Source organism: Citrus sinensis, chromosome 9 (assembly GCF_022201045.2).
Source record: "Citrus sinensis cultivar Valencia sweet orange chromosome 9, DVS_A1.0, whole genome shotgun sequence".
Taxonomy (NCBI): Eukaryota; Viridiplantae; Streptophyta; class Magnoliopsida; order Sapindales; family Rutaceae; genus Citrus; species Citrus sinensis.
This window is the reverse complement of record NC_068564.1, coordinates 8,434,492-8,460,952: the sequence shown is the minus strand read 5'-3', so window position 1 is coordinate 8,460,952 and position 26,461 is coordinate 8,434,492. Positions and strand designations below refer to the sequence as shown.

At 35.3% G+C, this 26,461-nt stretch overlaps 4 protein-coding genes and 1 non-coding gene across 5 annotated transcripts; all 5 read right to left on the bottom strand.

Annotated features, from left to right (window-relative positions):
* Window positions 1-1,409: 1,409 nt before the first annotated feature.
* LOC127899838 (agamous-like MADS-box protein AGL62) lies at window positions 1,410-1,949 on the bottom strand. The gene has a single exon (XM_052433971.1). The coding sequence runs from the start codon at window positions 1,947-1,949 to the stop codon at window positions 1,410-1,412; it is 540 nt and encodes a 179-aa protein (XP_052289931.1).
* A 6,312-nt stretch (window positions 1,950-8,261) lies between these two features.
* Window positions 8,262-9,291, bottom strand: LOC127899837 (uncharacterized). The gene is made up of 3 exons (XM_052433970.1): window positions 9,209-9,291; window positions 8,912-9,109; window positions 8,262-8,610 (listed from the first exon to the last, which is right to left on the bottom strand). The coding sequence occupies exons 1-3, from the start codon at window positions 9,289-9,291 to the stop codon at window positions 8,262-8,264; spliced, it is 630 nt and encodes a 209-aa protein (XP_052289930.1).
* Window positions 9,292-13,849: 4,558 nt separating this feature from the next.
* LOC127900147 (small nucleolar RNA R71) lies at window positions 13,850-13,956 on the bottom strand. Its single transcript, XR_008052167.1, has one exon. It is a non-coding gene; the product is annotated as a small nucleolar RNA R71 (small nucleolar RNA).
* A 7,299-nt stretch (window positions 13,957-21,255) lies between these two features.
* Window positions 21,256-22,101, bottom strand: LOC127899836 (uncharacterized). Its single transcript, XM_052433969.1, has 2 exons — window positions 21,941-22,101; window positions 21,256-21,793 (listed from the first exon to the last, which is right to left on the bottom strand). The coding sequence occupies exons 1-2, from the start codon at window positions 22,099-22,101 to the stop codon at window positions 21,256-21,258; spliced, it is 699 nt and encodes a 232-aa protein (XP_052289929.1).
* A 99-nt stretch (window positions 22,102-22,200) lies between these two features.
* LOC127899835 (uncharacterized) lies at window positions 22,201-24,715 on the bottom strand. Its single transcript, XM_052433968.1, has 2 exons — window positions 24,596-24,715; window positions 22,201-23,882 (listed from the first exon to the last, which is right to left on the bottom strand). The coding sequence occupies exon 2, from the start codon at window positions 23,875-23,877 to the stop codon at window positions 22,201-22,203; it is 1,677 nt and encodes a 558-aa protein (XP_052289928.1). The 5' UTR covers window positions 23,878-23,882; window positions 24,596-24,715.
* Window positions 24,716-26,461: the final 1,746 nt, after the last annotated feature.

Below are 26,461 nucleotides of genomic sequence, written 5' to 3'. Positions count from 1 at the left end.
AAATTGCAAGCTTTTGGTTGTCATCAATTAATTTATCTATCTGTATGAGTACGTGATAGACCTACAAATGGTAGATGTACGAAAACAACTTAGGCTGATTCTGAAATGAAGATTTTAAGGCATTTCTACTTTATGCATCTTTTCTTTCTCTCTCTTGCTGTTAGGACTACAATCACGTCATCCTATTATACTCCACATGCTTGTTCCATAAACGTGCCATAATCGCAATTCCATTTTGCTATGTTAAATTCTTTAGAACGATAATCTTGTAAATATATCTTCAATTTACCCCTACCTAGAGGGAGAATATTTAATTTACCACCTACTTAAAATAACGATCTTCAATCTACTCTATAAAAGTGTGAAAATATGAATTTATCCGCATTTACCACACACACACACAGACACACATTAGTTTTTTGGTCAGGGATCTTAAAGTGTAGAAAAGTTTAGGAAAGTTTTAAAACTGCACAGTTTTAAAATATTGTGAAATTAACACTATAAAACTGCAGGGTTTTAAAACTTTCTCGGACTTTCTCACACTTTAGAATTCTAGATTGAAAAATTTCTATATATATATATATAAACACACACACACACACACCCAATCAAAGCGCCCCCTATTTTCTATCATCTTTTGAATTACAATTAGGGTAAATAGAGGTTTTTACACTTTTTCGGAATATATTAAAGATTGCCATTCTATCTAGGGAATGAATTGAAGTTCACCTAATTCTTTTTATATAGTTCTATTTTACCTTAAAAGTTGTGAATTTTTTTGTTAAGATTTTACGTTCAAAATACTTATTACTCTATGTCACAAACAATTATGTGGAACCATACGTCTCATGGGCATAGTACAATTGGCCATGAATTCACTTTGTACCCGATCACCCGAGTTCGATAAGAAATACTTAGGGTAGGGGTTAATATTTAATGGAAAAGGATTTTTATCTCCATCGAAACCTTACATATGCATTCATATCATTTGATTGCCCACCAAAATCGTTTATCTTTGTTTTTAATCAAATTTCAAATTGAGGAAATTAAATATATTTGTAGCTACCTACTTCCTTGAGGGTTTATTTATCTACTTGTGATTATAAACATAGTTTAAATAGCTGGCTCGATGATGTATTTCGAAAGTTGGGGTTTCCAAAGTAAATCTAGTTCACCAAGCATGAACTAGTAAATTACTTGGACAAATTGACAGATTACTTTGAATATTGCTGCTAATGATGCTCACCAAGCCATATCACACTTTTAGGCACAACAATAACTTGCATTCTCAAATTATATCATATGCATTTACGATTGGTAGTTTCTAAGCATTATCCAGTTAATCATTTGGACCCGCAGCCTCAGATATTTTATAGACAAATGCCAAACCAAATGGAAAATGAGGTATATTATTTATGATGAAAATACAAGGAAGGTGCCACGGGGGAAGAGGCAGCAGCAGCAGCAGCCCTTTCATTGAGCTTGGCCAGAAAAATTTGGTGCAGATCATCAACGGCTGAATCCATTTGAAGCTGCTCCTGCAGGTTATGCTCATCAACAGGGGTTTCCCACATACGCGGCTGAGTCTCTTTACCCCTCCTCATCTGCGTCAATATCTTCTCCTGTTCCTTCTCCTCGTCCAGCTGGCGCCGCAGCTCATTGTGCTGCTGATTCAGCTCGTTAATTCTCACCTGGCGGTGACCGACAACCAGCGAATGAATGTTGTCATTAGGCAACTGGTTCATCCCAAGGAAGCGATTTGCAACAGCCTCGACGGAGGGGTGACCAAAGGTGTATGGCTTCCCAGATTGTGAGAACACAACAATGGCAATCTCAGAGCCAGTTAGAGTCACAAGTTCACTGGCGTTTTTGTAGATCCATGATCTACGTTTAGAGAATGTTATTATCATCTCAATCTTTTGTCTCCCTTTGGTTTTCTTAGCTGCCATTTCCAAAATCAATGTAATTGGCTGGTTTCTCTTTTATTAATAATGATTTTTCTGTGCTCTGATATGGTCATTTTTTGATGAATTTATAAGAGGAAAAGCACGTGGAATTAATTAGTATGAGGTCAAGAATTTCTCTGTATAAGTTGTTAACTTACCATACATTTAAAATTTAATATAAGTCTATAAAGTTACTAAATGAGGTACGTTAAACTCTAAACAATTTAATTCATTATTCACTATAAAGACGAGTGTCAAGTTGCTCAGTAAGATACCATAAGCTCTAACGATTTTAATTCATTAACAATTATGAAGAAAATATGGTAAGGTAACAACTTAGAATAGTTATACAGATTTGTGACCTCCTAACTAATTCGTTGTGTCTTTCCTTTTACAATTTCATCAGAAAAATGACCATGTCAAAGGGCATGAAAACCACTTTGTTCAAAAAAAAGAAAAAAATAATTTAATCAATCACTTTGATCCCGGAAATTGCTGATTGAGCTTATTATATATGGTAGTAATGCCGTGTTATTTGCAGCAATTGAGGGAAAATCTTGTAGAAGTGCATCTGACATTTTAACAAATTAAAATGTTGCTCTAGTCTGTACTAAATACTAATTATATATCCTCAATGTTTTCTAAAATGTAAAATAATTCATGAAAGTCAGATTTCATCCACCAAAATCTTTTGGTGTGTGTATTGGCATGCATAGGTACTTTACAAAGAATAATGTTGGAATCATATGTTAGACTTGTTGTTTTGTGCCCTAAAAGCAAGCGATAAAACAACAATTCCTGAATTCCATAAGATTTATTTATTCATTATTTATTTTAGGGTAAAAGCTCGTTTAATCCATATATTTTAAAAATATCTCAAAACATTCCTGCCATTACTTCTTTTTCCTTTTGACTTACTTTTACAATATTATCCTCTTAAAATAATGTTTCTTTTTTTTTGACATTAATAAAAAGAAATAAATTAAATTATCAATTGAAGCCTAAAATAAAATAGAATAAAAAAGAACATATATTATTTGTTGCTGAACACTTTGTTGATGAGTAAATATATTAGTTTTTTTATTATTGTCCAAAAAATTGGTAGTTTAACTTTTCTTACAATATTTTTTTTTGACATACATGAGCTTCCACAAAAATTAATATATATTCTTTTGTCTTTATTTTATTTTATGTAGTTTCTAGCTATATATTACAAAAAGAAACATTATTGTAAGAACGTAATATTTTAAAACCAAGCCAAAAGAAGCAAATAGTAATGGCATGATTGTCAATAATTTAACACCATGAATGTTTTGAGATATTTTTAAAACTACAAGGACTAAACGGGCATTAATCTCAAAATATAGAGACTAAACAAGATTTTACCCTTTATTTGAGCACTACATTATCAGCCCTTACTCATAAAGTATGTGATTATTGGGCATATGATGTCAATATTAGAAGATATAAATCACAAGTTCTTTATAAATAAAATATTGTGCACAACTATTAATGAAATGGGCATTTCATACACAAGGCTGTAACTTTCTACTTCTATTGTGATGATTTTATCTTGATCAATGAAGTGGAGACTTAGAGTAGAATGGTTAATATGTATGTGTTATATGCATATTGAACTAGACTATACTAATTTATGATCTAATTTAACAAATATCGTTGATTATAATTTACATAAGCTTTAATAAGCTTAATTGATCTTATACTTGAGTAGGTAATGAACTCGCGTTCATTTATTGTTTTTTTTTGAGTTGTGATGGAGTAAGATCCATATAAACTGTTAAAGCCTCAATAGCTTGGAGATGTAATTTCGTGGATCATTGGAACATATATTTACAAGATGGAATCTATACTAATGATGCTTACCCAAGTTATTTGTGATACTTGATCATTTAAATTTGTTGCCATAGTTTATTCAATTAATTATTTATTGAATAATAATATTTATTTTAATTTAATTTACAAATATAGATATATTGAAGATAATCACCAGAACAAATAGCGACCTAAGGATTATGTAATTACAGAGGCATGACATTTGTCATAGGCCTAGCTTTAATTATGAGCGTCAGATAGAGGGTCAATTAAGTGGTTATTATTGGTCTAAGACCAAGGACAAAATTAATTAAAGAGTAATGATACTGCCACAAACTCTTGTACAAACTGACGTGGTATTAATTCATTGGTTGAATGAAAATATAAAATAATAAAAAAAATCATGTGGGCCAAGTGATATTTAATTCAACCAATCTTATTATGCCACATCAGTTTGTACAAAATAAATTTGTACAAGAGTTTGTGGCTATATCATTACTCTTAATTAAAAGGAGTTTTAATTAATTAGGTTTTTATTTAATTACATGGTTTACTAGAGTGCATGGGGTTTTAGTGGAATAGCCTGGGTTGACTTAGTAGTTTCAGTGTGTCATGAGATGACTAGGCCTTGACTGTTAAGTTGGAGCTAAAAAGTCCATGGGTCTGCAATTCCTTTACTAGCTAAATTCATGTCAAACTCTGATTCTAATAAATACCTATGTAAAAGAGAGGAAATTAGAACGAAAATATGATTTATCGTATAGATTTTCTTAAAAAAGAAAAATATAGCTTTAGGATTTTCATCTCCTATATAGACTTGTTGAGACGGTTGGGGATAATAGAGAAGACTACAACCATATTATATAGATCCCGACAACGGCAGTGTAAAAGATTACAGTCGACTTCTTCAGATCTTCAACAAGAAATCAAGGTATTTCTCTAACCTTGTGCATGTATACATAATCAAGAAAAGTTCATAACTTTGATTGATTTTATAATAGACAGAAAAATTATTTTTTTTAGATTTGATCAACCAACATCATAAGCTCTTCGTACATATTATTTTGTATATACACTGAAGTGGCATAATAGTATTGATTATGTGGATTAAACTAATACTGTATCACAAATGTTTGTAAAATATAATTTGTATGAAGAATTCGTGGCAGATTCTATACACAGAAAAATATTACGTGCTCTCTCTCATTTATAGAATTTTGTCATGAGCAATATGAGTCAAGAATTCAATTGGAGACAATATACACATCGAGAGTACTTATTATTTTCTCTCAAAATAATATTGAATATGTTTTTTCTTTTGTTTTTTTTAGATATGTATTGTTGGAGAATGAAATGCAAATTTGATCTCTCAACTGAGTATTACAAGTTGGTTATAGACTCAGAGATATAGCGATATGTTGGTTGAAGCCTCCAAGGAGGCTATATGACAGGCTTTTTGACACGACCCGCTCCGACCTACATGTCGGATTTGATGCGAATCATGCGGATTAATAACTAAATTTTGTGGTACAAATTTAATTCATGAAAATATGTATATTATATGGCCTTTTTTATAAACACATAACAACCTCTGTGCCTTTTCTTAAATCATATATGAATTCAAAACTTGCATAGATCATGTCTCATTGTACATACTGACATTACAAGTATATTTACATATAAAATATAAGCAACATAAACGTGCTCAAAATGCAAGACATGCAGCAATGCGTCTCGTGGACCACTTCAATTAACTATAACTAATCTGCACGAAATCCTGCGGAATCCTAGGAGGAAAGGGGTAAATAGAAAAATAGTGAGCTTGCGACTCAGTGAGTGGATGTAATTATAATAATAATAATAATAATAAATAGTGTACTAGTGCTTATGCATAATTATGTAACATAACTCCACATTGAATATCATACATCAGCAAACATGGAATTCATACATATACACATCACAAACTATACCAAATAGTACCCATGGGAAATAACTCTCAATACTCGTCGGGATCATCATTGCACGAGTAGAGCGGGGGAAAAACCTCTCAATACCTGGCGTAATTAAACTATCTTGCACGGGTAGAGTAACCTAACTCCCAATACGCAAGCGTAGAGTCTATGGAGAATGGTACATATATGGTGATTTGCAATCACATCTTATGACTCAATCAAACATATAATATGCATACATGTAATCATAATATGGTATTAAATCATAATATCAAACATAAATGCTGCACATAATACATAATAGTAATAATAGTATCTACTCACAGATCCTATTTCACTCCAGGGTTCGTTGTGGGTCTCTAAACTCGTGGATTTTTCCTAGAATACAGGGTTCAAAATTAACTGTTAGAACTGATATATAAACTTATACGTATCATGCAAACTGTAACATAACTGCTCAAATTTCATAAATCTATTACCCACTGGTTTGCTGGATTTTAATCTAACTATCCAATTCTATTTTCTGTAACTTTTCTTTTCAGTTACTCTCTTCCCCACTCTCGACTTCTTCCTTTCTTCTTTTCTTTTCTTTTTCCTTTTCTTTTCTCTTTTCTTTTCTTCGGTTTTTATTCTTTACTTCTCTCGGTTTTGCTTTCACTTTAACGATGGAAGCACAAATGAGAGCTGCTTTCAATTATTTCAATTTATATATACATGGCCACCGACTCACGAATGAAGCATGCAGTCATGAAGCAGGCAGCTGGCTGTTGCTTTTGAAGATTACCACGCTTGGCCTTTTTTTTTTTCCTCCAAGCGGTGCGTGACACTTTTGATATCAGCTGCGTGCATTAGTAACACATGTGGCCAAGCACATGAACATCTTAACCAAAACGGCAGCTAAGGTTGGCATTTCAGCAAATAAGGTTAATGAGACATAGACACATGGTCATGGGCAATTTTAAAAGGCTGTTGAAGGTTGTTATAAGCGCGGGAAGTAGCTGAGTTTATTATTAAGCTCAGGGGTTATATGCCGACGTTTGGGGGATCTTTCTAGATTAGTCTCGTCTTTTATATATAGGGTGCGTTTGAGATTGAGATTCTGTATCTTTTAAGCTACAGCTGCTGTGGAAAAAAAGTTGTAACTATTAAACAAAAGTTAGTAATATATAGTAAATGTAAATTTTAAATAATAATTTTGATAAAATTATTAAAGATATAATAGATTTTCCATTATACAAGTGAAAAATCATATCAATATAACTTCCAAACTACAGCAGCTAGTGTTTACCAAACACTTTAGTGCTGTACCTTTTAAGCTATAGCTGCCCAACCTCAATCCCAAACGCACTCATAGTCACATACTTTGACATGTCATGATGTTGATTCAGTTATATCTTCTTTGTAAATTTGTATCTTGTAAACTCTCATTCAGTGAAAGGTTGGTTCATCTTTTCACAGTGGATGTAACCATATTAGTGGCCGAACCACTTTAAATTTGCCTTGCGTTGTTGTTCTGTTGTTGATCTTACGTTGATTAGTTTTGCTTATCTTGGTTAGCTTAATCATAAACACCAAGATTAGTTTGATTGATTGTTGTTTTAACATCAAGAAGTGATTAGAGTGGATCTTGGAGAGCCAAATCCAATGCTGCACTGGTTCTTGGTTCTACATGTATAGTTTTTAAAATCAATTTAGTTGCATTTATTTTTTTGTCTGAAATCTGAATAGACTTAAATTGCTTGGAATTCTAAGTAGACTAAATGTCAAAATTTGACTAATATGTTTTTTTTTTTTTGGGTCCGTGTTTCTGAAAATAAGTATTGAATTGTTTGTTTTTTCCACTTAAAAAACTAAAAACATGTACTTTTACATTTGTATCCTTATTAAATTTGAATATCAAATAAAGAAAATAAGCAAACACACACACACACACACACACACACATATATCCTGAAGAAAATAAATACCATAATATTTTAACATATATAAGCAAAAACATATTCAATTGAATAGATAATGATTTTGGAATCATAATATATAAAGTACCACAAGTTTCAGATTTTATCACGACTTCTCAATAATAGTACATAATATAAGATAAGATTATCAGTAAGTAAATATTTATGGGTGAGTTTTGGAATAGGCATGAAAAATAATATATAATAGGGATATTTTTTAGATTGAAAATTAGTTAGCTCATTCATATTTCTCTATTCCAAAAAATTAGCTAATTTTATTAAGTACAAATTATCTAAAAAGTCCCATTAAGTTACAGATACAAATACCTCTACTTAACTAAATTAATTAAGTCAAGTCTCTTTAAGTCATTAAAACAAACATCCTTTTACTTAATTATTAGTCTATTAGTAAATGAATATATATATAATTATTAAAAATCAATTATTTATAATGTAAAAAAATTTAAAATTAAAAGTACCTTGTCATCGTCAACACAGCTAATGGGTACCATCACATTGAGTTGCTTGATTGGTATCAGTTGCGGCCCCACCTTTTCGGCTAGCTCTTGTCAGATAAAATTGTGAGTACTTCCAGAGTCAATAAGTACTGTCACCACCTTTTGCACCAGCCTTCCCATAACTCGCATCGTTTCGGGAGTTTGAGTTCCCACCATGGCATGGAAGGAAATTCCAGGTGTTGTCTCAGTTTGTTCAACTACCTCATCTCCTTCAATCTCCATCTTGATATCTTTATCACTATCATCAAAGTTTGCTTGAATTAGGAACAACCTTTTGCAGCCATGGCTAGGGCTGAATTTTTCATTGCATTTGAAGCACAACCCTTTCTTTTTTCGCTCGTTCAACTCTTCAATTGTCATCTTTTTTATTGGCACACGAGGCAAGCTTGGGGGTGCCACACTGCGAGATTAAGAACTCCCTTTTGCAGCAAAGGAGGATTTGCATCTAGAGATTTCTCTTGCTTCATATGACCGAGCCAACCCAATAGCTGAAGTCAAGCTATCTGGTCGATTGGCTTGTACATCGGTACGAATTGATTCACACAAACCGCTAATAAAACAGCTCACTTGGCGTGCTTGAGGTAGATGCCCGACTTTAGCTAAGAGTTTCTCAAATTTACTTTGTTATTCCTATACACTTCCAATTTGCTGCAATTTGGTTAGCTCTCCAAAAAAAATCAAGAAATTTGTTAGGACCATACCTTGAGTGAAGCCCTTCTTTAAATTCATTCCAAGATATGTAAACTGCTTCTTGTTTCAGTAGTTGGTACCATAATTGTGCATCGCCCTCCAAGTGAAATGAGGCTAAAGAAACTCGATCAGCAGCATGAGTTTCATGGATTTCGAAAAACTGTTCAGCTCTGCATAGCCAGCTTGTTGGATCCACCCCACCATCAAATCTTAGAAAGTCCAATTTTACTGGTTTTGGTGCATAGTAGTGGCTGGAACTTGCTTGAGGTGTGTTGTCGTTGCCCTTGCTATGTCCTCTTTGGACTTACTGAGGAATCGAAAAATCTTCAGCCTTATCGTTAGCTGCTTGACTTGATAATTGATCTATCCGTGCATTCAGCTTTTCAAACATTAAGTTAATTTGGCTGAGGATTTCATTTTGGTTAGTGGTTAGTGACTCAATACCTTTTTCAATCTACTCCATTCTTTGATCCATAGCCAGGCTCTGATACTACTTTGGTACAGGCAAGCTATTTTTATTCTGCTTGTCTCTTCCTATCTTGCCTTTGCACTTGGGAACGTTGATAGTTGGCTAGTTCGAGGAAGCCAATCCCTCCAAGATATACACAAGTATTTTTTTGATTGAATGATTCATGACTTTATTATTCAACCATGGCTAATTTATAGAAGCCAAAAAAAAAAACAGAAACAGGAATGAAAACAAAATAATCCCAACATATCAGCAACTAGATACTAAGTTGATAATATCTCAACTAACTTAGACTTATTCAGTTGGGCAATACGGTGAAGTTTTTAACTGGGTCGGATGACGAGATACTGAGTCTGCGATCGGCAAAAGAGGCACGATTTAGGCATACATTCCTTGCTGAAGTGGTCCATTATGCTCAACGTAGTGTCATTTTGAACCATGGGGAGTTGCTCTGAAAATTAAAATAGGAAAATCAATAACAAAAATAACAATACAAATAAAAATAAAAGAAACAAAAGAACTATGGCAAATATTAATTTGTTACATAACAAGGAATCAGAACAAAGGGAAACTTTGACATGCTTAAGCTCTAATCAATCTAAATCCCTAGCAAGAAATTCACAAAAAGATGAATCCAATTGCCCTTTTTTCATAAAACCATAAATATTTTTTATTTTGTTTATTTTCTAGTATTAGAATTCTTGAAGTCTGAACTAGGTCTGAGCAAAATGTTAAAATATTTATAGGGAAAGGTGCGTAATATACACGTATGCATTTGTGTGCATGTGCCTGTGCACATACATATATAAATGTAAACAAAATTATAATCTTTTAAAATTTTAAATTGAAGAATGTTATAGATAAGTTATTTCAAATTTGCTTAGTTAGTGAATAATAATAGAACAACAATATTTGTAATCACATAATGTCAAGAAACAATTAAAAGAACATTTTTCTCGGGAAATTTACAAAACAAGCCAAAAAAAGAAGGCATTTTTCAACTTTAACCCCTCAAATTTTTTTCTTTCAACATTAGCCAAATCACCACATTTTGGACGAAATTACCCTCCTCATTCTCACGTTTCCCTCAAGCAAATTCCTTCCCCTCTCACCAAAATCTCATCACCGGAAGTTCTATAGATTGTCGGCGGCAGCGTACATCGGCAGCGGAGGAAGTTGTTGGCACTTGAAAGAAGCTAAATCACGTTGAAAATCTTCGGAGGTCTCCAAAATCAAAGAAAAAAATTGAAAACCCTAGGTGAGTTGTTATTGCCATTTTTCTTGTTGTTGTTGTTTGGGATGTTGTTGTTGTTTGGGTTGTTGTTGTTGTTTGGGATGTTGTTGTTGTTGGTGGTGTTTTAATGGCGGTGGTGGGTGAGATGCATGTGGGAAAGGGAAGAGAAGAGAAAGGGGGGAAGCTAACTCGCACTGCGTCGCACGCGAGATGCGCGCGGCGTGCGCACCTCGCGCGCGCGAGATGGGCGTGCAGCGCGCATCTCGCGTGCGACAGGCGCATCTCGCGTGCGCGAGGTGCGAACGCCGCGCGCGAGAAGCGCCTGTCGCACGCGAGATGCGCGCGGCATGCGCACCTCGCGCGCGCGAGATGGGCATGTCGCACGCGCAACCACTTTGCTCTAATTATTTTTGTTATGTGAATATCAATCCTAGTTTGTTTATTCTAGAACTTGCTTTATTATGCATGTTGAAGCCACATTACGAGATTTTATGCATTAAAATGATAAGGGCAAACCATTTACCATTTTTCTATTCTCGCATTTTCCTTTTTCTCTACCCGAAGACCTTTATTTGCTATCTTTGTTTGAGCCTTAACCATTACCCATCTAATTCTCTCCGTCTACTTAACCATTTTTCTTCTTTTTGAGCCTCAATTTAAGGAGATTTTTGGACTCATTGTGTGGATATATTTTGTTGCTTTTTCTACCTTGTAATAAAGTTTCTCAATTAGATCAACAAGCATTATGCTTGAATTAAATTGTGCAAGGTTCGTTTCTTTTGTTTGATTAAAAAAAAAACAACAAAAAAAAAACAAAAAAAAAAGAAAAAAAAAGAAAAAAGAAAAAAAAAAGAAAAAAGAAAATTTGAAAAAAAAATCGAAAAAAAAAATGTTTACATTCTTGGTGACTTGAGTAGAAATAAGCATTTTGATATCATAAGTTCATTCAATGAGTTCATTCTTCTCGTTTTGATCTCTTTTTCTTTCGTAAACCTTTCTTTTTCATTTAACACATTTAACCCCATTACAACCCTTTTAAGACCCTTAGATTTTTGCATTTTATTCATGTTTTGTGGATTGAGATGTGATATATGAGCAAGCTTATGGTAATAGCATTCTTTGATTTGATTTGAGTGGATAAATGACACCCTAAACACTTTGAGTGCATGGAGTGAAGTTATTGAGAGGGCTATTACATCTTGTTGCACTTGAATTTTGAACGAATCTTCTTGGTGGTTGAATGTTCTTATTCTATCTTATGAAATTCTATGCTTTAAAATCCTTGTCTCTCGAACGTTGAACGACTTAATTTCTTGAGGTATGCTTGCTTAAAATTATTTTTGGATGAGTTGAGATGAGAATTTAGTGGAGATTTGAGATTAGTCTTGAGTTATATGCTTGAGGACAAGCATCATCTTGGTGTGGGGGAATTTGTTAGAGTGCAATTTATGCACTAGTTTTGCATTATTTACTTCCCTTAATATCAATGTTTTGCACTTAATAATAGTGATTTACTTATGTTTTACTTTTGTAGGTGCAATTCTATTGATTGATGATAAAATTGAGCTATAAGATGATGTTTAAGGATGATTATTCTCTTGGAGAAATTATGAACGTCAGAAGAACTTTGTTGATAAGGCGTGGGCGCGTGCTGTCAACTGCGGACCTGCAGTTTTTAGTTTAACGTGTTTTGTATTTTTGGTTATTTTTGTAATTACGAATTTAATATTTCAGATATTAGTATTTTATTTTAAATAGAATTCTAAAAGAGAGGAGAGAGAGAGTATTTAAGGGAGGAATCTATTGTGAAAAGGGGGGATTTTTGGATTGGAGAAAAAGAAAGAAACCCTAGATCTAATTTTTCTCTTCTCTCTATGAGGAACTAAACCCATTTTTCTGGTTGAAGGTTAATGAAGCTTTGATTCATCACTACTGTGAGATCTTTCTTGTGCTTTAATTGTTTTATTGATTTTTGGGTATTTGTTTATTCTCTGAATTAGTTTCATGATTATGTTTGTTAATTAGGTAATTGGCCACTATTTAATTATCAACTTAATCTATTGTCAATTAAAGGATTCATCGTATGAAGAATTTAATGCTTGTGACAAATAACATAGCAGAGAGTTGTGTTGTGAGAATAAACAATCTAATTTAAATGAATCATCATATGTGTTGATTAGGATTTGGGTCTCTCTGGTTTTTCAGGCTGTCAATTGATTAAATTCTATGATCGTATCTAGGGTTGTCTATTGATTAGGGAAATAACCAACGGTCGTACCTTGGTTATCGACTAGTTAAGGAGAGATTGGCTATTAGAGGGTCTCAGTAGCTATAACCGGTCTATTCATGAGTAATAATAATCTATATTTGAATCAATGATCAGTAGTCGAATCAAGCTGAGTTAATTCCTTCAACCAGAGCTTTCTCCAATTTGAATTACAACTTTAATTTGCATTCTTGTTATTTTAATTTGATTTTTATTATTGTCAACAATTCCCCCATTTTACGTTTTACGTTTCAAAAGGATTTAAATAATTACCGATCTCTGTGGACACGACCCTGCTCAATCACTATACACAATTTATTTAGAGTAGGAATTTATTTTTGTTGGCTTTGACAACCATCAAATTTTGGCGCCGTTGCCGGGGATTGGTGTCATTTATTTAATCCTTTTTACGTTTTACTTGGTGTATGGTTCGTTCTTCTCGTACAGGTACACTTTCGTTTGATCCTGAAATTGAGAAGACAGCTCGCCAGCTGAGACAGCAGACAAAGCGAGCTAAGCAACGATCCTCGTCGCCTTTGCTTTCTGAAACAGATACAGTGCCTGATTTAGTTGAATCATCTAGCGATTCAGAAGAACAAGTGATGGATAGACCTGCACCTGTAGAAAGAACTCTTAGAGAGTTAGCTGAACCAGACTTGAATCAACAACCACTCTGCATTCAATATGTAGACTTGGAGGTAAATTTAGAATTAAAGTCTGGTCTTATTCATTTATTACCCAAGTTTCATGGTTTTGCAGGTGAAGATCCTCATAAACATCTTAAGGAGTTTCATGTTGTGTGTTCAAGTATGAGACCACAAGGCGTGACTGAAGAGCAGATTAAGCTGCGTGCTTTTCCGTTCTCTGTGGATGGGCTAGCTAAAGATTGGTTGTACTACTTGCCTCCTGGATCGATTACAACGTGGAATGGTTTGAAGAAGCAGTTCCTCGAGAAGTACTTTCCTGCTTCAAGAGCTGCCAACATCAGAAAAGATATTTGTGGGATCAGACAACTTCCTGGGGAGACTTTGTATGAGTATTGGGAGCGATTCAAACAATTGTGTGCCAGTTGTCCTCAGCATCAAATTTCTGATCAACTTCTTATTCAATATTTTTACGAAGGATTATCATTGATGGATAGGAGTATGATAGATGCTGCTAGTGGAGGCGTGTTGGTGAACAAGACCCCTACTCAAGCAAGGGAGTTGATCTCAAATATGGCTGCCAATGCACAACAATTTGGCAGCAGGCAAGATGCCACTTCAAGAACGGTGAATGAGGTAAATATTTCTTCAGTTGAACAACGTTTAGATAAACTCACTTCTCTTGTGGAAAAGTTTGTTGTAGGTAATGTGCAACAAGTGAAGACTTGTGGTATTTGTTACAATATGGGTCATTCAACTGATATGTGTTCTACACTTCAAGAAGAACCCGTTGAACAAGCCAATGCAGTTGGAGGATTTCCAGGCATGCCTCAGAGGAGGTATGATCCTTATGCACAAACATACAATCCGGGATGGAAGGATCATCCCAACTTCAGCTATGGAGTTAGGCAGTCAGGATTCCCACAACAGTATCCACCAAGACAACCAGCACCTCCACAGTCAAACTCCAAGTCAGGTATATCTCTCGAAGAAATTGTTAAATCACTTGCGACTAACACACAACAATTTCAGCAGGCAACTACAGCAAGCATTCAGAACTTGGAGAACCAAATGAGTCAATTGGCGACTACAGTGAGCCGTCTGGAGTCTCAAGTATTAGGGAGATTGCCTTCACAATCTGAGGTGAATCCAAAGCAAAACGTTAGTGCTGTCATCCTTAGAAGTGGGAAAGAGTTGCAAGAGCCTAGTAAGAAAGTGACAAAGTATGTAGAAGATGAGCTTGAGAAGAATGAATTGATGCCTCAATCTCAAGATGCGCAACCCACCAGAGCGAAACCCCTACCTATTGTGATACCTCCTCCTTTTCCAAGCCGGTTTGCAAAATCCAAAAAGGAGGAACAAGAGAAAGACATCCTTGAGACATTTCGCAAGGTTGAGGTAAATATTCCTTTATTAGATGCTATAAAACAGATACCTCGATATGCTAAAGTCCTTAAGGAACTATGCACCTCTAAGAGAAAATTAAGAGGAGATGAAAAAGTTCACATGGGGGAGAATATTTTAGCAGTTCTTCAAAAGAAACTACCTCCTAAGTGCAAGGATCCAGGTATGTTTACTATTCCTTGTAAAATTGGTAGTGTTAGAATTGAAAAGGCTTTGTTAGATCTAGGAGCTTCTATTAATGTCATGCCTCGTTCTATTTATTCATCTTTGAATATTGGTCCATTAAAAGAAACTGGCGTGATAATTCAACTAGCCGATAGGTCTAATGCATATCCTGATGGGGTATTAGAAGATGTCTTAGTACAAGTTAATGAGTTAGTTTTTCCTGCTGATTTTTATGTACTTGATATGGAAGATGATAACTCCTCTAATTCTGTCCCAATTTTGCTAGGAAGACCTTTTCTTAAGACTGCTAGGACTAAAATGGATGTACATAAAGGGACTCTCACTATGGAGTTTGATGGAGAGGTTATAGAATTCAATATGAATGATGCCATGAAATATCATAGTGATGAACATTCAGTATTCTCTGTGGATGTTATTAACCCTATAGTGCAGGAAGTTTTTTACAAGAAAAAGACGAAGACATTTCATGATAGAATGATTTTGAGAAAGGAGTTCTCTGTTGGTCAAAAAGTTCTTCTTTTTCATTCTAAACTTAAACTTTTTCCGGGTAAATTACGTTCTTGCTGGGTTGGACCTTTTATTGTTACTAATGTTTTTCCTCATGGTGCAGTTGAGATTCGGAGTCCGACCTCTGACAGAGTTCTTAAGGTTAATGGTCATCGCTTAAAACCTTTTTATGAAGGTTTTTCCGTGAATATCGTGGAGGATGTGGCTCTCGAGAGTCCCAATTATGGAGATTGATGCATAAATGTGTCTAGCCAAAGACATAAAACAAAGACGCTTTTTGGGAGGCAACCCAAATGATTTATTTATTTTGGTTTTTGTCATATCTTCTTTTAATTTTGATTCAGATTTTTTTTTTTTAAAAATAATGTGTTTGCTTATTTTGGTCAGAAGAAAATTTTTGATAAGGCGTGCCCACGTCTTAACTAATAAGTACTTCTGTGATTTTTAACGTGAAATGGTTTTAAGGCGTGCCCACGTGCTTATTAGAAAAGTACTTCTGAAATTTTTTTTTTTTGTGTCTCAAAGTGGTTCATCATAAAAAAAAATTATTTATTTATTTATTTGAAAATTAAAAAAAAACTTTTTTTCTTTTCCTTTCTTTTCCTTTCTTTTTTATATATATATTTTTTTTATTTGAAAAAAAAAAACGAAAAAAAAAAAATTTTACTGTTCACAAAATCCCTAATTCACAGAATTGGTTTTCTTCTCCAGCCTTCACCGAGCAGCCACGCAGCACCAGCGATCCACCATCGCGAACCAGCCCACGCAGCAGCAGCAGCAACTGTGCGCGCAGCCAGCTCCATCCCACGCGTGCGCATATTCAGCCTTCACCGAGCAGCCACGCAGCAACCCGCGAGCGCAGATCCAGCCTTTGCCTAGCAGCGCGCAGAACCAACGTCAGCCCAGGTCTCACGTGCAATCAACCCCAGCGCGCAGATCCAGCAACCCACTAGCGCAGCAGAACCAGCCCCAGTAGCGCGCAGCATCCCGCACGCAACCAGCATCACCAACGCGCAACCAGCAATCCCCCAGCGCGCAGCAACAGCCGCAGCACGCAGATCCAGCGTCACCAGTTCGCAGCATCAGTCCCATCCGCGCGCAACTGAACCAGCAGCCGTGTACCCGCAAGCTCCAATCGAGCAGCAATAGTCCGCAACCAGCCTACGACCTGCATTCCAGCCGCGTGAATCGAAATCTGTGACAAGATGGAGCAGAATTTGGCCGCATACTTCAAGAGTGTGGGATTTATCCCACCATTCCCGCCAAGCCCATAGACGTTATGAGGATCAAAGCTCACAATTCAGGGAAGTTTTTGCCTTTAATCTTTTATCCTGACGCTTTAATTTTTATGTGAGCTTTGATTATCTTACATTGGGGACAATGTAAGTTCTTGGTGTGGGGGAGGGATTTTTGCATTATTGATGTCTGGAATTATTGTTTTCACTCTACTTATTATTATTTTTTTTTCACTCTACTCATCCTTAAATGATTTTGGAGTTAGTATGCTTTATATATTATTAATTTTCTTTTCCTTTATCTCTCACTACTCTTTTCCCATCTATCTCACATTATTTACATCTATTTTTTTTTCTATCATACTTTTTCATCACTCACATTTTATCTTTCATTTTTTTTACTACATACATCTTTCTTGCTTATTATCCTTTTTACCTTTCCTTTTATATCTCACTCATACCTTCTTCTCATTCTACACCACTATTGATGGTTGATTCATTTGAAGAGTGTACAGGATTTGATGGTAAATTTACCAACTTTGTGAGGATTTGAGCCTATGAGCAACCACTTTGCTCTAATTATTTTTGTTATGTGAATATCAATCCTAGTTTGTTTATTCTAGAACTTGCTTTATTATGCATGTTGAAGCCACATTACGAGATTTTATGCATTAAAATGATAAGGGCAAACCATTTACCATTTTTCTATTCTCGCATTTTCCTTTTTCTCTACCCGAAGACCTTTATTTGCTATCTTTGTTTGAGCCTTAACCATTACCCATCTAATTCTCTCCGTCTACTTAACCATTTTTCTTCTTTTTGAGCCTCAATTTAAGGAGATTTTTGGACTCATTGTGTGGATATATTTTGTTGCTTTTTCTACCTTGTAATAAAGTTTCTCAATTAGATCAACAAGCATTATGCTTGAATTAAATTGTGCAAGGTTCGTTTCTTTTGTTTGATTAAAAAAAAAACAACAAAAAAAAACAAAAAAAAAAGAAAAAAAAAGAAAAAAGAAAAAAAAAAGAAAAAAGAAAATTTGAAAAAAAAATCGAAAAAAAAAATGTTTACATTCTTGGTGACTTGAGTAGAAATAAGCATTTTGATATCATAAGTTCATTCAATGAGTTCATTCTTCTCGTTTTGATCTCTTTTTCTTTCGTAAACCTTTCTTTTTCATTTAACACATTTAACCCCATTACAACCCTTTTAAGACCCTTAGATTTTTGCATTTTATTCATGTTTTGTGGATTGAGATGTGATATATGAGCAAGCTTATGGTAATAGCATTCTTTGATTTGATTTGAGTGGATAAATGACACCCTAAACACTTTGAGTGCATGGAGTGAAGTTATTGAGAGGGCTATTACATCTTGTTGCACTTGAATTTTGAACGAATCTTCTTGGTGGTTGAATGTTCTTATTCTATCTTATGAAATTCTATGCTTTAAAATCCTTGTCTCTCGAACGTTGAACGACTTAATTTCTTGAGGTATGCTTGCTTAAAATTATTTTTGGATGAGTTGAGATGAGAATTTAGTGGAGATTTGAGATTAGTCTTGAGTTATATGCTTGAGGACAAGCATCATCTTGGTGTGGGGGAATTTGTTAGAGTGCAATTTATGCACTAGTTTTGCATTATTTACTTCCCTTAATATCAATGTTTTGCACTTAATAATAGTGATTTACTTATGTTTTACTTTTGTAGGTGCAATTCTATTGATTGATGATAAAATTGAGCTATAAGATGATGTTTAAGGATGATTATTCTCTTGGAGAAATTATGAACGTCAGAAGAACTTTGTTGATAAGGCGTGGGCGCGTGCTGTCAACTGCGGACCTGCAGTTTTTAGTTTAACGTGTTTTGTATTTTTGGTTATTTTTGTAATTACGAATTTAATATTTCAGATATTAGTATTTTATTTTAAATAGAATTCTAAAAGAGAGGAGAGAGAGAGTATTTAAGGGAGGAATCTATTGTGAAAAGGGGGGATTTTTGGATTGGAGAAAAAGAAAGAAACCCTAGATCTAATTTTTCTCTTCTCTCTATGAGGAACTAAACCCATTTTTCTGGTTGAAGGTTAATGAAGCTTTGATTCATCACTACTGTGAGATCTTTCTTGTGCTTTAATTGTTTTATTGCTTTTTGGGTATTTGTTTATTCTCTGAATTAGTTTCATGATTATGTTTGTTAATTAGGTAATTGGCCACTATTTAATTATCAACTTAATCTATTGTCAATTAAAGGATTCATCGTATGAAGAATTTAATGCTTGTGACAAATAACATAGCAGAGAGTTGTGTTGTGAGAATAAACAATCTAATTTAAATGAATCATCATATGTGTTGATTAGGATTTGGGTCTCTCTGGTTTTTCAGGCTGTCAATTGATTAAATTCTATGATCGTATCTAGGGTTGTCTATTGATTAGGGAAATAACCAACGGTCGTACCTTGGTTATCGACTAGTTAAGGAGAGATTGGCTATTAGAGGGTCTCAGTAGCTATAACCGGTCTATTCATGAGTAATAATAATCTATATTTGAATCAATGATCAGTAGTCGAATCAAGCTGAGTTAATTCCTTCAACCAGAGCTTTCTCCAATTTGAATTACAACTTTAATTTGCATTCTTGTTATTTTAATTTGATTTTTATTATTGTCAACAATTCCCCCATTTTACGTTTTACGTTTCAAAAGGATTTAAATAATTACCGATCTCTGTGGACACGACCCTGCTCAATCACTATACACAATTTATTTAGAGTAGGAATTTATTTTTGTTGGCTTCGACAACCATCAGTTATTATGATTTCAAACCCGAACTTATGTTAATATGTTCATCTCCTCGAAACAACAGGCCCCAGAATGCTATGGTCCGAACGTTGATGCTGGCTATGGTACGCATACTGATGCTGGTAATGACGACGAGCACACCCCTATGTCCTTGTACAGTCAACATGGGGACATATGTGATGACAGTGTACAGATATTCACGGAGGCACCTCCCGGCGTTAGTAAGTTTGGGCGTCCGTACCGACCGTCGTATATATTTGGCAGTCCTTACTTCATTCCTCCTTTCAAGAGAGTTAGGAATGTCAGGGCTCTACCCGCACTCAACATTACGGACTATGAAATTGATGAAAGATCGAGTGTGGATATGAATCCGCTTAGGGGACTAGAAGACTCAAGACTATGTGAGGAGTTTGATCAGTGGTTTGCCGGCAACATTGCCGTGGATCGGCCCGTCCAACAGTCTAGAAATTTCTTTGAAATACTCATGGGTAATGCTTCGATGGGGTGGCTTGGTGACGAGGTAAGCGTGTTTAATGGTCAGTACATTACAATACACAATAATATTTCTGCTGGCATGGATATTGATATAAATTAACTTGGTATAATCCCTTCACAGCATATTCACACGTATTACCGCTTGATCAGCGAGAAGCAACGGCGGTTTCCAAATGCACTACCACAACGCGTCACGCATACAGATACATACTTTTGGGCATGTTTTTAAATTTTATAATCATTAATTATAATTTCGATGTTTTAAATATCTCGAAATGTTATTAATTTTCTACTCATCGTGTAATAGGTGTTTCTAAAGCAATTATGGAACAATGGTAGTTGTGATGTCAATTCATTACAATATGGCAACAACTTGAGCAGCTATATGGATGGGCGGGAAGATCTCATGTCCAAACCGTTTACGGATGTCGATATGGTAAGAATTGTCACTCAATCTTATGGTAATTGTGTATAAAATATACTAATTTACCAATTTATTTATGTAGATATTCATCCCTGTGAATTTGGGCGGCGATCATTGGGTACTAGCTCGAGCGGACCTTCACGCGAGGAGGATGCGGATTTACGACTCGTTGGTTACCTTTCGCGAGGACAAAACATATTTGCGTAAATTCAAACCTCTTCAGGTCGTCTTCCCTCAATGGCTTCAAGATGTTGGATTCTACAACCTTCGATCTGAGCTGCAGAGTGCCGACCCTTGGAAAGTAAGAATCATTAAGGATGTGCCCCAACAATCACCTGGAAGTGGTGATTGCGGTGTATTTATGTTGATGTTTACAATGTATTTGATGTTCGGGCTAAAACTTGATTTTGATAGTAGCCACGGGCATTACTTCAGGAAGAAAATTGCTGTAGATATATTCACGGGCGATATTGCCTTGTAAGTCGTTGTATTGTATTAAGACTTGATGTATGGATGTAGATTGTTTTTCTAATAGATATAAACTTTTGATATATTCATATATTTAGCTATAAGTAATTATTGATCAACTTTAGTACTCATTATGCAAATGAACATAACATAATATACCTCATTACATATAATTGTAATATAAATTATAATAAGAGTTCATAATCCATAATTAGTTACAACGACACAGTCAGTTTGGATTTGACACAATGGGATTTTTACATCTCTTGCGGTTATGACCTGGTTGGTTGCATCGACTACATCTCACAGTTCTTCGGTTAACATCCTCACCGATAGAAGGAATTCTTAACTCTGGACGACGACCAGGTGGTGGTGCTTCGATCGGTGGGTTAACTCTGATTTCCTGGATTTCTTCTGGAATGTCCCAATCTGTCATGTCCCCAACCGGTTCTACTGGTTCTGCATATGCCATGACCAATGAATCTTTAGAGTAATAATCAGAGCAAAGACTTATGTAATCCACACGGACGATCAGACAAGCAGCAATTGCATGCGCACAAACAAGCTGATCGAGTTGGAATACTCTACAGGAGCAAGTTCTTTCATGAATGTCAACTATCCCTTCCTTCATACCACCACCCAAAACATGAAATCGATGCTGAGACACTGGCCGAACGGTCATTCTTTCGGCCAAAATTCTCCTTTCGCCGACTATCTCATCTGCCCACGTCGTTAGACGAGTGCTCATCGATTCAGCGACAATTTTCCTATCATAAAACCATTGCTGTAATGTTTTTCTAAAGTGATCAACAAGATGAGTAATAGGAAATTTTCGCGGTTCCCTCATTAAAGAATTCACGCTTTCTGCAATGTTGGTGGTAAGTATGCTGTATCTCCTACCTTCAAATTCAGACCTTGCCCAATTACACGTGCCCACATTATTCTCTAAGTAATCAGCCGCGGCCGAGTGGAGCATCCACAACCCTTCAAGTTGTCTTTTAAATTCTTCGTGTCCATATGCCTTTGCTGCATTAATAAAAGCTGGCTCGAATTGATCCCAAATAGCTTTGGACATCCTGAATTTAGACTTAATGTTGCCTTTGACATGGTAAAAACAAACTCCATGACTAGCAGTGTGAAATGCTTTTAAAACGGCTCGCTTGATGGCAGTGCATCAATCAGAGATAAATACTAACTCTGGCCTATAGCCAATCACTCCGTGTAACTTCGTCATAAACCATTCCCAAGTATCATTGTTTTCTGAATCCATGACCCCAATAGCTAACGGATACAGTTGATTATTACCATCCAAACATGTTGCTACAAACATGCTTCCACGATATAGCCCCTTCAAATGAGTGCCATCTACAGCAATCACAGGCCTTATGTACTGTGTGAAGCCCTTAATGGAAGATCCAAGCGCAACAAAGTAGTATAAGAAATTATCATCTCCATCCCGCTGGAGGTGTGTCACTGTGCCCTCATTCGCTTTGGTCAAAACGTGAGAGTATTTGGGAAGTAAGTTGTATGACTCTGTAGGGTTCCCTCGTACTATTTCAAGACCGACTTCTTTAGCCCGATATGCTTGCTGATATGTTAACTGGACCCCGTATTCTTGCTGCATGTCTGTTCTAATGTCATTCGGCGTGTATATCCGTTTATCTTGAATAAATTTATCCGCAATAAGATGGCCAACAACCCGACTCCTAACTTGGCGGAGGCCACTAGGCAAAACCTCATTAGAGCACGTATGAACATTGTCAACTCTTCTCACTACCCAAGGAACATTATGCTCATCCGAACCTCTTGTTGCGCGAAGACGCCAATTACATGATTCCGAAGAACAATGAGCCTCAAAGCGTGTCGTTGTGGACCGTGCAATCTTGAAATCAAATTTTTCCCGCAAGGCCACTTTGCGCAATTCCAGTATTAACTCATTCTTCTCAACGAACAACTTTCCCACACCAATGTCGGCAGAATTACAACTTCTAACTAAGTCTGGAGCAACCAAGTTTGAAGGCAAAACTGGAGCAAGACTCACCAGGGGATCAACTGTTGTCCTCCTCCTCGAACGGGCCATCGGAGGAATAGGTCGATTCTCTCTATTGTTAACAGGAATATCATACTGATGCTCATCCTCATTATTGATAGGAATATCGGAATGACCAGTGTCCCTATCATCAACTTCAGTATTGGAGTTCATGCCTTGCACATTATCAGCTTCTGTGTTGTTGGTGTTATAACCAGGATCATCATAACTGCGGAACTCATTATTTTGAAATGGAGAGTAATGTTGCCCTAATAATGTCCCTAATGGTAACACATTATCTTCAACATCCGCTATCGTAATGCCATTATCATCAATAGTGTCATTGTTTTCGTTGACTGGTGAGTAATGTTGTTGGAACGACATTTGTTGTGGTAACACCTCTTCCTCAATATCAGGGACAGACTCGTTTGCTCTAAACGAACTTTCACTTTGCACAAGTGGCTCAGGATTTTCGGCCGGAACTCGAGGATGTGTGGTGACAAATATAGGGATGCATCCATAATTGACCACATCAGAGGCCATGTGCAGCACAACATTAACCATTTCATCATTAAATATATCCATAGGTAGTGAACATGCACGATACATTGTGTTACTAGATCTCAAAGTTGTCTTCATCGACAAACTATATTCAATAGGATTTATCTGTAAAACTTCATACACCCTTGCCATAAATTGCTCAAACGTACAATCTTTCCGAACTAAAAATGCTGTATTCTTCGCATTCACGTACTCCGTATGGCCATCTGCTAATGTCTCCCACCAACCGTCATAACATAATTGAAGTACAACGGAATCCATTAAACCTAAAAAAAAAACAAAAGAGATAAGATTTCACGCTACAAAACCTAGTAAAAATGAATATGCAGTACATTTATGTGGATTATATGAAGTATACAATTTTTGATTTACTTCGTCTCATCGTAAGCTTCGAAATGATATATTATACGCCTAAAACGGACACATGTAGCCCAAGTTATTACTTTCGGAAAATAACTTAAATTTAGTGAGACAGGCAGTGGGACAGGTGCCTGTCTCACATAAAACCAGCAAATTTATGTGAGACAGGCGCCTGTCCCACTTGCCTGTCTCACATAAAACCAGTGGTAACAAGTGAGACAGGCGCATGTCCCACTTGCCTGTCTCACATAAAACCAGTGGTAACAAGTGAGACAGGCGCCTGTCCCACTTGCCTGTCTCACATAAAACCAGTGGTAACAAGTGAGACAGGCGCCTGTCTCACACGCCTATCCCACTTGCCTGTCGCACATATTTTGGTGAGACAGGCAAGTGAGACAGGTGCCTGTCTCACTTGTTCTGGGCTTCTGTTTCACTCGATTTTTCAAGGGTTTCAATGATTGATTTTCATTTCTCAACTCAAACTAACTACTTTAACAAGTCACATTGTTTTGTTAATGAAAAATAACAACATTTGCAATAAAAACTCACATCAATTTCGAACTCAAATGATAAAATCAATAGATTAAAAGTTTAGGTTATGGTAAGAGTATAAACTAACCTTAAGAAGCTTTCCAATTGATAATTATATCTTCAATTATGTAATACTTGTTTGATGAAATTTGCTAATTTATTGAGAGTAATGGAGTTTGTTGAGTGATGAAATTTGTTAAGTTGAAAAGGGAAAAATGGTGGAAGTGCTGGAATTGATAAGGGAAAGTGGCATGCCTTTGTAAATTTGATGAAAATGATGAGGGTAATGTAGTCCAAAAATAGGGTGTTTGGCCAGTTATGATAGAAAAAAGTTTGAAGGGTTAAAGTTGAAAAATGCCTAATTTGTTTGGCTATTTTTGTAAATTTCCCATTTTTCTCTGAGTACATTTAGAAAAACGAGTTCTACCCAATGATATCAGCGAAGAAGAAAAAATGTGACTGTGAAAAGGTTAATACACACACACACACACATCCATCCAGACATACACATACACATATTTGGCTCAACTATGCTTCATAATATTACGTTCATATAAAATTTAACTGTGAGTAAAGTATATTGAAAATGATGAGATTGTATATCGTTGTAAGAAATTTTGTGCTGAAAGAGGAAAAAAATGACTAATAGCTTACCGACATATAATAAATAATGTGAATAATTTGAAAGTTTTGTAGCCATATATCTATTGTAATTTTTTAGTAAATCGTTTGATTTTTAACATCGTAAAAATTAGTAATTTATAGAAAAAGAATAAATAAAATAAATTTTAAATCATGAATTTGAAATATAGGGGTATAATTATCTTTTAAGAACTTAGATGATACATTTCGAAAACTTATTTGGGTTTTTAAGCTCATTCCCAAAAACAAAGATCCAACTAAAAAAATACCCGGATTTTAATTTTAACACCTAATGAGCAAATGCGAACATTTAAATGCTTCAATAATGAGTTTTGTTCCTTTATTACTTCTATATATAGATCGTTATTTTTACAATATTATTAGAATTTTTTTAATTTCTTAGCCAAGTAGTCTCACACTTACTCTTGTAATTATTAAAACTTTAAGGTTCTTAAATTTGTTTCAAATAATAAAATGCTTAGGAAAAGAACAAAATTTGCAAACTTTTACAAGATTTGCCTTCAATCCTCTCGGTATGAGCAGATGGAGGTTTTAGCTGTAGCCGTTCATGGTGAATTTAGAAGTACTAAAAGTCATTTGAAGTTCCCAAAATAACCTTAATTAACAAATTAAAGGATGGGGTGCTAATATGATTATTGTTTCTCCTTTAAAGCTTTGATAGTGACAGTAGTAACTCTTAGTTGATTTATTTAGAAAATATCTGATATATTTGAATTTTCATTGTACAACAAGGATTTGGGTGTAAATTACTATCGGATTGCCAAATTTGAGAACTCAAGGGTTACTTACTAACTGCAGAGGCAGAGCTCTTTCGCTTCTCAAAATTTGCATTCTCTGGCTTAGTAGCTGAACTGCCCGTCAAAGGTACATCCTTTTTCTGATTACCCACTTTATTATTGTTGTTGTTATTATTATTATTATTTTGTTATGATTGTGTGAACTTATGAACTCAAATAAGAGTTTGTAAATATGCTTCATATTTTAAATGGGTTTGTTGGATATTTTAAATGGGTTTATATGCATTAAAAAGCATTCTAGTGTTGTTGAAAGGCGGATGAGTAAGCAAATTAATATGATATGAGGAGGAACGATGGAACTTTTATTAAGAAAATAGGTTGCCTTTTGCAATGGTAAATGTAATTCTAATTGCCGATTTACTGCTACTGAGCTCATGAAAGCCACAAACAAATAGAGTTGCTGGGATGTTACACAAATACAACTTCCATATCTCTTTAAATTGTACCAAGGTTTTCTCGAGGACCGTCCAATTTTAGTGATGAAGTTTGCAGAC

Excerpts from the sequence above, each read along its gene's own strand:
- LOC127899838 (XM_052433971.1), bottom strand. The coding sequence starts at position 1,949 with ATGGCAGCTAAGAAAACCAAAGGGAGACAAAAGATTGAGATGATAATA.
- LOC127899837 (XM_052433970.1), bottom strand. The coding sequence starts at position 9,291 with ATGTTTGAAAAGCTGAATGCACGGATAGATCAATTATCAAGTCAAGCA. Across the intron at positions 9,110-9,208 it reads GAAGATTTTTCGATTCCTCA|ATTTGATGGTGGGGTGGATC; the intron begins GTAAGTCCAAAG and ends GGACTTTCTAAG. Across the intron at positions 8,611-8,911 it reads AAAGAAGGGCTTCACTCAAG|TGTGGCACCCCCAAGCTTGC; the intron begins GTATGGTCCTAA and ends TTAATCTCGCAG.
- LOC127899836 (XM_052433969.1), bottom strand. The coding sequence starts at position 22,101 with ATGTCCAAAGCTATTTGGGATCAATTCGAGCCAGCTTTTATTAATGCA. Across the intron at positions 21,794-21,940 it reads GGCACGTGTAATTGGGCAAG|GAAAATTGTCGCTGAATCGA; the intron begins GTCTGAATTTGA and ends GTTTTATGATAG.
- LOC127899835 (XM_052433968.1), bottom strand. The coding sequence starts at position 23,877 with ATGGATTCCGTTGTACTTCAATTATGTTATGACGGTTGGTGGGAGACA.